Here is a 10,784-nt window from a genome sequence, read left to right on the forward strand (position 1 = left end):
CCTCCCAAAGTGCTGGGATTACAGGCATGAGCCATTGCACCAGGCCCTATTTATTTATTTTGAGACAGAGTCTCGCTCTGTTGCCCAGGCTGGAGTGCAGTGGCGCAACCTTGGCTCACTGCAACCTCTCTCTCCTGGGTTCAAGCAATTCTCCCTGCCTTGGCCTCCAGAGTAGCTGGGATTACAGGCGCCTGCCACCACGCCCCGTTAATTTTTGTATTACACTTTAAATTAGGCAACTGATCAAGGCTGTGAAAAGAATGACTCCGGATCAAGAGGTCAGGAAGTCGAGACCATCCCAGCTAACACGGTGAAACCCCATCTCTACTAAAAATACAAAAAAAAAAAAAAAGAAAAGAAAAAGAAAAGGAAAAGAATGGCCCCATAAGTTCTTCCCACTAAAAGTTTAATCTTTACATTGCTAAAATTAAAAATGAATACACATATGAAAAATGAATTTGTATATTGGACTACATGTCAATACATGAAGAAAAACTCTTAACGAAAATTAGTGAAATGGCCATTTTGTAAAATCTCTTTAAAGAAATAGAAGTCTAGGCTTGCACCTGTAATCCCTGAGTTTTGGGAAGCTGAGGTGGGAGGATCACTTAAGGCCAGGTGTTCACGACTACTCTGGGCAGCATAGTAAAACCCCATCTGTACGAAAAATAAAAAAATCAGCCCAGTATAGTGGCATCTGCCTGTAGTCCCAGGGCTTTGGGAGGCTGAGCCAGGAGGATCCCTTGAGCCCAGGAGTTCAAGGCTGCAGTGAGCTATGGTTATACCACTACACTCCAGCCTGAGCAGCAGAGCAAAACCCTGTCTCTAAAATAAAAATACTTTCAAAAAGAGATACAATTGTATTTTGGATATATACTGTCAAGTCTATTTAGAATGTTAGGACATGATATTGGTTATTTAAGTGTAAATGTGTATTTACACAATGTATTTGAGTGCTAAAAATGTCTAGGTCTTTATAAACTGTTATGATCTATTTGAAACATGCCTTTCCCCAGTAATCTAGTTGGTGCAACAAATTTTCACTACTTTGAGGAACAGGATTGCTAATCAAAGGCAAAATTTTTTGCTAAGTTAGCAGAAATTTCAGTTGAGTGGCTTCCAAATTAATTTTAGGTATTTATAATGTAGTCATTGATGGTTCCTATTTTATTTTGCCCTCTCAAAAACATACAAACTTAGCCAGTTCAGATCTACAGTGGATGGTAGGAAAGGCCATTTTTAGTGAAAATACTTTAAGAAATTATTAGAATCATTTATGGAACCTATGTTACAGATACTTTGCCAAAGAAATGGCTGAAAAAATCAAGTAAATATGACCCCTGAACTTTTAGGAACTTAAATGAGTTTTCTTCTTCCTTTCAAACCCCAATACAGTTGTAATGTTGGAAATGGGATTGAAGGTAGGAAAAATTGAGGTGATATAGAAGCAGAGACTCCAGTCTTTTTTGTTTGTTTGCTTGTTTGTTTGTTTTGTTACAGAGTCTCACTCTGTTGCCCAAGCTGGAGTGCAGTGGTGCGATCTTGGCTCACTGCAGCCTCCACCTCCTGGGTTCAAGCGATTCTCAGCCTCTTGAATAGCTGGGATTACAGGCATGTGCCACCATGCCCAGCTAATTTTTGTATTTTTAGCAGAGGCAGGTTTCACTATGTTGGCCAGGCTGGTCTCAAACTCCTGGCCTCAAATGATCAGCCCACCTCGGCCTCCCAAAGTGCTGGGATTACAGGCATGAGCCACCGCACCTGGCCAGTTCTTTTACTATTACAATTTAACAGGTCTTCTCCACCTCGAAGCTCAGATAAATTCTACCCGTTTCCACAATGCTTTGAATTATTTCATATTTTACATTCATTCTTCATCTGGAATTTACTTTAATTCATACGGTAACTTTAGCTTTGTTCTCTTTTCTTTCAAAGATCCTGGAAGTTTTAACTTCGCACCCCACCTGTTCATCCTCTGCAGCTCCTCTGGGGATTTTGCGGCCACGGAGTTTGTGTATTTTGCCCAAGCCCCTTCTGTGGTCAGTTCCATGCCCTTCCTGCAGGAAGATCTGTGCAGTGTGCCCCAGTCGGGCACTGCTTGCAGGCGGCAGCTATGCTGAGCAGCAGAAGACACACCTTCCATGTGCTTCTGCACACCCAGAACATAGGCTTATCCTCACCCCTAAACCAAAAGGAAGGAGGGTGAAATCAGCCACACATTATAGCATAAGGAACAAGGCTCAGTTACTTAACCCACCCAAAGACGTCAGCTAAGAACAGGTTGAGCACCACAGCGGCAGGCCTGGCGTGTCTGCTCTTCTCCCAGCCTTGCTCTCAGTCTTGTTGCTGCATGGTCACTGGTCGACTGCCATTGCTCCAGCCATCATGTTTACATTCAAGACAGAAAGAGAAAGAAGGGTGGAGGAAAAAAGGGAATTAATAGCCACATCTCTCTCTTTAATCAGATAAAAAAGACGTTTTCCCAGAAACCCCCAGCAGACTTCTGCTTATATCCCATTGGGCAGAGCTTGTCACATGGCCAACCCCAGCTGCAAGGGAGCCTAGGAAAGCAAATGGCGGGGGAGAAGGGTGTTGAGGTATCGGCTACGTTAGCCAGTGAACAGGGTCTGCCATACCAAGTCTCCACAGCAGAGGCAAGACTCCAGCCCAGGTCTTCTGATCCCAAGGTCAGGGCTGTTTCCACAAGGCCACCACCTCAAGACAAAAACCTCTGTGCCCTCATTCTGGTTGGGAAAGTCACAAGAGACTGGGCTTGACAGCCCCTCCTGCCCACCCTCCAGTGAAGCCAAGGTCAGCTGCTTTCCAGTTTGTATTTGTTGCTTCTCACATTACAAGAGCCTGGAGCTGCAGCCAGGGACCTCACCTTGCACTGAGAGCCCAGGGCACCACTGGAAGTTTGACCAGTGCACATGTCATGCTTGGAAAATCTTAGCCATCACAAAGAGAGGCTGTGCCCACGCCCTTCATCCTGGGGCTCAGGGCGGGTTATCAACCTCCACTGGGCTTTTAAAGTGTGGCTTTCACAGAATCCTGAAACACATGCCAGGAAAGGACACATGGTGAGCCGACCAGCAACAGTGAGAGGCGTTTTGCCACGTGGAGTAAGAGTCAGGCTGACAATTTGAGGAGGAGAAAAAGTGAGGAGGAAAAGGCAGTAGAACAATTTTTATTTTCAATTTATTTCATTTTATTTTGTATTTTATTTTATTTATTATTTATTATTTATTTATTTATTTTTGAGATGGAGTCTCACTCTGTCGCCCAGGCTGGAGTGCAGTGGCGCAATCTCGGCTCACTGCAACCTACACCTCCCGCGTTCACACCATTCTCCTGCCTCAGCCTCCCAAGTAGCTGGGATTACAGGTGCCCGCCACAATGCCCGGCTAATTTTTTGTATTTTTAATAGAGATGAGGTTTCACCATGTTGGCCAGGATGGTCTCAATCTCCTGACCTCATGATCCGCCTGCCTCGGCCTCCCAAAGTGCTGGGATTACATGCGTGAGCCACTGCGCCCAGCCATTTTATTTTATTTTTTAGAAATAGCATCTCACTTTGTCATGCAGGCTGGAGTACAGTGACACAGTCATGACTCACTGCAGCCTCGAACTCCTGGACTCAAGTGATCCTCCCACTTCAGCCCCTGAGTAACTGGGACTATAGGCATGTACCATGCCTGGCATTTTTTTTTTTTTTCTTTTTGTAGAGGTACGGTCTCACCATGTTGCCCAGGCTGGTCTTCAACTCCTGGGCTCAAACAGTCCTTCTTCCTCAGCCTCCCAAAGCACTGGGATTACCAGCATGAGCCACCACTCCTGGCCACAGTTTTGATGTTTAAAGCCCATTTCTCTGTAAGAGAACCATGAGCTCACCTCACTGCTAAGCAGTCGCGCGCAGGGCAGGAACGCCTCTGACCTGTCTGCCGTGAGATGTGTGCTCCAGTGTTGATTGTGCTCTTTGGAGATACGTGGTGCTAACAGCCCCTTGAGTGGCACATGCATTATCCCTTCCACTCTTAGCACAGTCCTGCCAGTATCCAGAAGGGCCAGGGGCTTGAGCTGGGGCAAAGGGAGGAGGACCTGGAGGACGAGGAATGAAAGAGACCAACACCTTGACGCCACCTCTCTCTGTCTAGAGGCTTCTCCCAGTTGACCTTTCAAAGGGCTGGGGTGTCCTGGGTTTCTGTTTGCCCCTTTGCCCCTGGTTTGACGGCCAAGGGGGTTTCCCCCATGACACAGCAGCGGGGAGGAATAGCATCCACTAGGTTTGGGGAGGAGTGAGCTGGAAGTGTCTGTGAAGGAGCTCCTGATGGTCAGGGTCTGTCCCTGCCCTCACAGCGCTTTTCCTTGTTGACAACCACCACGAGGTGTACCTCTGGCAAGGCTGGTGGCCCATCGAGAACAAGATCACTGGTTCTGCCCGCATCTGCCCTGCCTCCGACCGGAAGAGCACGATGGAGACCGTACTCCAGTACTGCAAAGAAGAGGCCTCGCCAGCAGCTCCCCGGAGCCCTAGACCCTCTTTCTCTTTCTGCATGGGTCAGCCAGTGTCTGTAAAGCCTGGCAGGTGGTAATGAAATCCATTTTTTTCCCCTTTAATTTTTTTGAGATTTATTAATTTTTAGATTCATGCATTCTCAGCTGCCAGCATGAAGAAGAACTAGTTTTTCTCTCTGGTATTATGAGGCCATCTAACATGTTACCCTCAAGGATAAAGGCTATATTGTGGAACGCCCCAGGCAGATTAAAACCCTGTTGTACTCCGGGTTGATCACACTGAGAGACAAGTTGGCCTCTGCCATGTACATTATCTGCAACCACTACCATGCTGTTGGAAAATGAAAGTCTCCCCCAAATGGTGAATGGCCATTGCCAACCTTTTTGTTATTTATTATTATTTTTAGTGTTATATCCTAAAAGTAAGTTTGTAGTTTTTCATATACCATCCACATGAAATTTCTGGTCCTTTATGTAAAGTGAAAATACCAGTAATTAATATCACATTTTTATGGTTTCATTGATACTATTAGTTTAATATCACTGAGTATGTGCAATTGATTCTCTTCCTGAAAAACTGTTCAGCAATAAATAACATATGAAACCTTCCATCCAATGTTATAGTGAATGTGGATGTATAAGATGCTGTCGTTCGCCGTCAGTCATATCAGAGTTAATCCCGTGGTAGGAAGGCAGAGGGAAGCCGCCACAGTGAATTCAGGAGGAAGAAAATGCTCCACCCAGAAGCTGCAGACAGAGGAGCTCTCCCTTCCAGGAATACAGAGCGTTTTGTTAGGTTCAAGAAGTATAGACTCAGGTTGATTATAGGTCACTATTGTCGTCACAGGCATGAAACTAACATCTTACATAAACATTATCCATGTGTTGTTATGAACTACTCGTAACTTGCATTTTAAGCATGAAGTCATGAGTTCTGACAAAGAAGAAAAGATTTCAAGGGAAATCAGTGAAAGACAGGGTCTCCCTTCGGTCTACTGACGTTGCATTCTGTGTAACTACAGGGAAAAATCTCAAGAAACCACCCCCCAAGTCTTACCTTATCCGTGCTAGTCTGGAACCCCTGACATTCACCAATATATTTCCCAACTGGGAGCACAGAGAGGACATTGCCGAGATCACAGAGATGGTGAGCACGCTTTCCTGCCCTGTGAAGGTGGTTCTGTGCCTTTTGGATTGTGGGTTGACTTTACTTTGGGGAGAGCATCCAATTGCACTTTCAAAGTGGGAAAATATTTTTTATTTTGCAACATGATAACATGTCATGGAATTCGCTCAGGAAGAAGAGAAGTCTAACAGGAAATCAATTGAACTATTTTAGTAATTTTCTACACAGTATACCCAAATTTAAAAAACTTAAAAGCAAAAGTGAGTTTAATCATGCTGACCATATATGTACATAAAAGCTGTGAACTCTTCATTCTGTTTGCTAAGAACCTGTTGCTTGGCATTGCTTGTCTCCAGTGTCCATGTGACGTGCAACCAAACCCTCATGTTTCAGACGTTAACCTTGTGTAGAGGAGACACAAACAAAATCTGATGAATTAGTGGATGTACTGCAACTCACTTATGATAAGGTATCGCTCAACATCTCATTAATATTGTCTTTTATGAGACCACCTGGTATTTCCACATGAGCCATTTATCATAACTTCTATCTACTGAAATATATGGTTATCCAGAATGTTTTCCAACCACACAGAAAAGAAGTTACCTATAACGATGTTGAATTTCTTATTGATGAGCTATTAACATTGCTAGGAACAGCAGTTCCAAGGATTTGTTTTGGTTTGATGGGAGATGGTGTTTTTCATTTTGATTTTTTTTTTTTTTTTTTTTTTTTTAACCATGTAGGAGAGCTGCTTTGATTGGGGAAATGACCCAAGTGTATTTTGTCGTCTCAGATTTGTGTCTCTGACCGACTAAAATTAGGTTGTTTTACAGCAGGGAAGAAATGTAGCCATGTGTGGGAAAACAGGAATGAAGGAGGGTTGAGGAAGAGGAGGTGGTCAACAGGAAGGAGGGAGTCAGTTGGGCATCATGAAGGGTGAGGGGCCTGGTAAGCTTCCATTTTTTCTTTTCTTTTCCAGCCCAGGCTGGAGTGCAGTACCACAATCACAGCTCACTGCAGCCTCTGCCTTCCAGGCTCAATCAGTGCTCCCAGATCAGCCTCCCAAGTAGCTGGGACTACAAGCACACACAATGCCCAGCTAAGTTTGCATTTTCAGTGAGGTTTTGCCACGTTGTTCAGGCTGGTCTTGATCTCCTGGGCTCAAGCCATGCGTTGGCCTCAGCCTTCCAACGTGCTAGGATTACAGGCTGGCTTTCCAAAGTGCTAGGATTACACTGTTGGCTTTCTGATACTCTCAGAGAGACCTGATGGTTGATTTCCTGAGAAAGTAACTCAGATAAGACAAATATAACTTTCTCAAGGTTCAAAACTGGGATAGTCAAATTTTTGATGTTTATTCGAAGAAACCATAAACATCAGTTCTGTGGGACAGTTTAGCCAGTTTCAGAAGGAGGTAACTCACCATTCTCTCTCTGTATTCACTATAGATCCTGGGGGTTGGCAATGGGGCTGTTTACTGTTGTGCAGGCCTATGGGATTCCAGCCAGAAAAGAGTCGGGCTTCCCATGCCAGCAAGTTATACAAATAATTAACACTCACCAAGTGCTGATTCTGCACTAGGCACAACTCCAAGCACTTTACACTGATGTTCTCGTTTAATTATCACAACAGTTCATCAAGATCTATCTTCTTCTTATTCCCATTTTATTGGCATGGGAGCAGAGGCACAGAAACATGAAGTGACTTTCAGTGAGTAGAAAAGTCGGTACTCAGATGCAGGCAGGATCACTCAAACACTTGCCTTCGTCTCGCTTTTTTTGAGACAAGGTCTTGCTGTGTCACCCAGGCTGGAGTATACTGATGCCATCATGGCTCATTGCAGCCTGGAACTTCTGGGTTAAAACCATCCCCCTGCCTCAGCCCCCTGAGTAGCTGGGACTATAGGTGTGCACCACCATGCCCAGCTGATTTTTGTATTTTTTGTAGAGATGGGGGGGTCTCACTGTGTTGCCCAGGCTGGTCTCAAACTCCTGGGCTCAAGCAATCTCCTGCCTTGGCCTCCCAAAGTACGGGGATTATAGGCATGAACCACCATGCCCAGCCCAAAACCTGCCTGTTGACCACTAGTCCCCCCATATATTTGTGATTTGGGCAACAGCTATTAGTCATGCATTCCCATCATCCACCCACCCAAAAAGAGAGAAGTCAATCTGGGGTCCCAAGTTTAATGGAGGAAGAGAATTTACCCAGAATAGCTTGTTCAGACTAAATTCACACAGTGGTTTAAAAGCAAACTTGATTCTGCTCCAAAATATTCTGAATGCACTTTCTGACCTTCTTTTTCTATTGTGGATTAAGAAGGTGCTCAGGCGGGCGGATCATGAGGTCAGGAGATCGAGACCATCCTGGCCAACATGGTGAAACCCTGTCTCTACTAAAATACAAAAAATTAGCCAGGCGTGGCGGTTCACACCTGTAGTCCCAGCTACTAAGGTGGCTGAGACAGGGGAATCACTTGAACCTGGGAGGCGCAGATTGCCGAGATCGCGCCACTGCACTCCAGCCTGGCCACAGAGCAAGACTCTGTCTCAAAACAAAGAAAAAACAAGAAAAAAAAAATGAGGCCAGGGAGGGGAGGACGGTATGATTTCTTTTCAGTTTAATTATTTTAAAAATATTTTTAAACAAATTCCATTATTTGGAGGTCTCTGGTGTTTAGACTTAAAATTTACTAATCTTAGTTTGCAGTTCACTCATGGTGAGCATTTTTCCAGTGGCAGTCCTGAGATAAGATTTGTTTGAAACTCTGTGATAAGGTGAGAAAACATCTAAAAGTCAGAGAAACAAGATTCCATCTCTGCAAAATATTTTAAAAGTGTATTAGGCGAGCATGGTGGCATGCATCTGCAGGCCCAGCTACTCAGGAGGCTGAGGTGGGAGGATCACTTGAGCCTAGGAGTTCAAGGCTATGGTGAACTGTGATTGCACCACTGCACTCCAGCCTGGTGACAGAATGAGACACTGTCTCTAAAAAATAATAATAATAAAAGGGGGCCAAATGCAGTGGTTCACACCTGTAATCCCAGAGCATTATCAGGCTGAGGTGGGAGGATCACTTGAGGCCAAGAGTTTGAGACCAGCCTGGGCAACAGAGCAAGAGGGGAGGGGAGGGGAAAGGAGGGGAGGGGAGGGAAGGGGACAGGAAGGGAGGAGGAGGGAAGGAAGGAAGGAAGGAAGGAAGGAAGGAAGGAAGGAAGGAAGGAAGGGAGGGAGGGAGGGAGGGAGGGAGGGAGGGAGGGAGGGAGGGAGGAAAGGAGAGAGAAATAATTAACTGGGCATGGTGATGCACATGTGTTGTCCCTACTACTTGGGAGGCTAAGGCAGGAGAACCGCTTGAGCCCAGGAGTTCGAGGCTGCAGCAAGCTGTGATAGTGCCACTGAACTCCAGCCTGGATAACAGAGACCTTGTCTCCAAAATATTTTTTTTAATTTCAAATTTAAAAATTAAATAAATTAAAACTCAAGGCAACTGCAGGGCTTTGGGCAAACCCTTATCTTTCAGAGCTATTTCCTCCTCAGTGATATGGAGCCATGCGTCCTCAGGCTGTGTGCAGATGGCACAGGGCTGTGTTTGCAAGCACTTAATGAAACAAGTTCAAATGTAGGACACCAGCTCTCCTCTCTGCCCCTCCTCCTCTCTAGGACACAGAAGTTTCCAATCAGATCACCGTCGTGGAAGACGTCTTAGCCAAGCTCTGTAAAACCATTTACCCGCTGGCCTGACCTCTTGGCCAGGCCACTCCCGGAGGGGATCGATCCTCTGAAGCTTGAGATCTATCTCACTGATGAAGACTTCGAGGTAAGCGGTTCTTCCTGTGGGGTGGGGATGAGAGTAAAACAACACACCCACTCCTGGCTCCTTTCACTGAGCTGTGGGGCGTTTCTCCCAATGTTTCCCATTTACACTAGACATGACAAGGGACGAATACAATGCCCTGCCCGCCTGGAAGCAGGTGAACCTGAAGAAAACAGGAGGCCTGTTCTGAGTGGGGAGATGCCAGAGGAACCTTGTGGTCACGTCCAGTACCATCGCACCAGGGAAATGGATATATATTTTTGGACTGGTGTTTTTCACAAAGTATCTTTCAATCAGAGTTTTCAGAACCTGATATTGTTCAAGATACTATTTGTCCGGGAGTTGTGTATTTTGAAAACGTTCAAGGGAACTATTTGGGAACTTCCTTCCACCATTCAGCAGATTATCAGAATTAATGAAAGTATGTTATGTGCACTTAAGCCGCAGCTGCTGTAGATAGCACTGCGTTGTTGTTCCAACTAAGCAATGCTTTTTTCTTTTTTCTTTTTTTTGGAAGCAGTTCTCTTTATAAAGTGTTATTTTGATAGTTTGTGGATTCTAAAATATATGTATATTTACAGAAACACCATAAAAGTCAAGTAAGTATTTAACAAAGCAATATGTATTCGTTCACTTTCAAGATCTTTTTAATGTCAAAATAATATGAAAAGGTAGATGGAGTTGCTTCTGTTGAATTAGCTCTGCCACCAATACGTATCTTCATACACGTTTGGAAACGTTTCCTGCAGCATTAGGTATGACTTGTTCTGAGTACTCCTTCCGGTGCTAAAATGAACAAAGAATTTGTACTTAATGGCATGGACTCTGGAGAATCTATGCGAATCAGCCTTTCTACCTTAATATCTCCCCCAAAATGCCTTGTTTTCAATGTACAGTTTATATACAGAAAAGTTTGCTCTGCGTCTTTGATGATGGTTTGGAACATTATCTACAATTTTACTCTTAAATAACCAAAATAAAAACATCTTAATTTATAATACCTCTTGTAAACATTACACATTATTTTGTGATACAGGACTTTTGTCTTGTGCTTTTGGAAATAAAAGCATCAGAATAAACACAACAATTGATTGATTGGTTCATATTAAATTCCAAGCATATTCCTTTCTGGAAATCTTTTTTTTTTTTTTTTTTTTTTTTTTTGGTAAATGTTAACCTAGCACCAATATTGTATCATTAAATATTAATGGCTATACATTTGAGTTTAGTTTAGGGCAAGATTTTATACAAGGTCATGAGATTAAATAAAGAGCTATTTGCCCCATAAAATTAGTACTCAGTACTATATTGCAGACATATTTT

The 10,784-nt window shown here is 44.1% G+C and overlaps 1 protein-coding gene across 1 annotated transcript in view; it reads left to right on the top strand.

The window, feature by feature from the left end:
* LOC104657280 (supervillin) overlaps nucleotides 1-9,651 on the top strand; it is a 97,727-nt gene extending 88,076 nt beyond the window's left edge. The window contains 6 exon segments of the mRNA XM_030940165.1: nucleotides 1,936-2,091; nucleotides 4,357-4,498; nucleotides 5,536-5,662; nucleotides 9,308-9,385; nucleotides 9,387-9,463; nucleotides 9,564-9,651. Coding sequence (XP_030796025.1) covers nucleotides 1,936-2,091; nucleotides 4,357-4,498; nucleotides 5,536-5,662; nucleotides 9,308-9,385; nucleotides 9,387-9,463; nucleotides 9,564-9,651 — 668 coding nt within the window.
* Nucleotides 9,652-10,784: the final 1,133 nt, after the last annotated feature.

This window comes from Rhinopithecus roxellana, chromosome 11 (assembly GCF_007565055.1).
Source record: "Rhinopithecus roxellana isolate Shanxi Qingling chromosome 11, ASM756505v1, whole genome shotgun sequence".
Classification (NCBI taxonomy): domain Eukaryota; kingdom Metazoa; phylum Chordata; class Mammalia; order Primates; family Cercopithecidae; genus Rhinopithecus; species Rhinopithecus roxellana.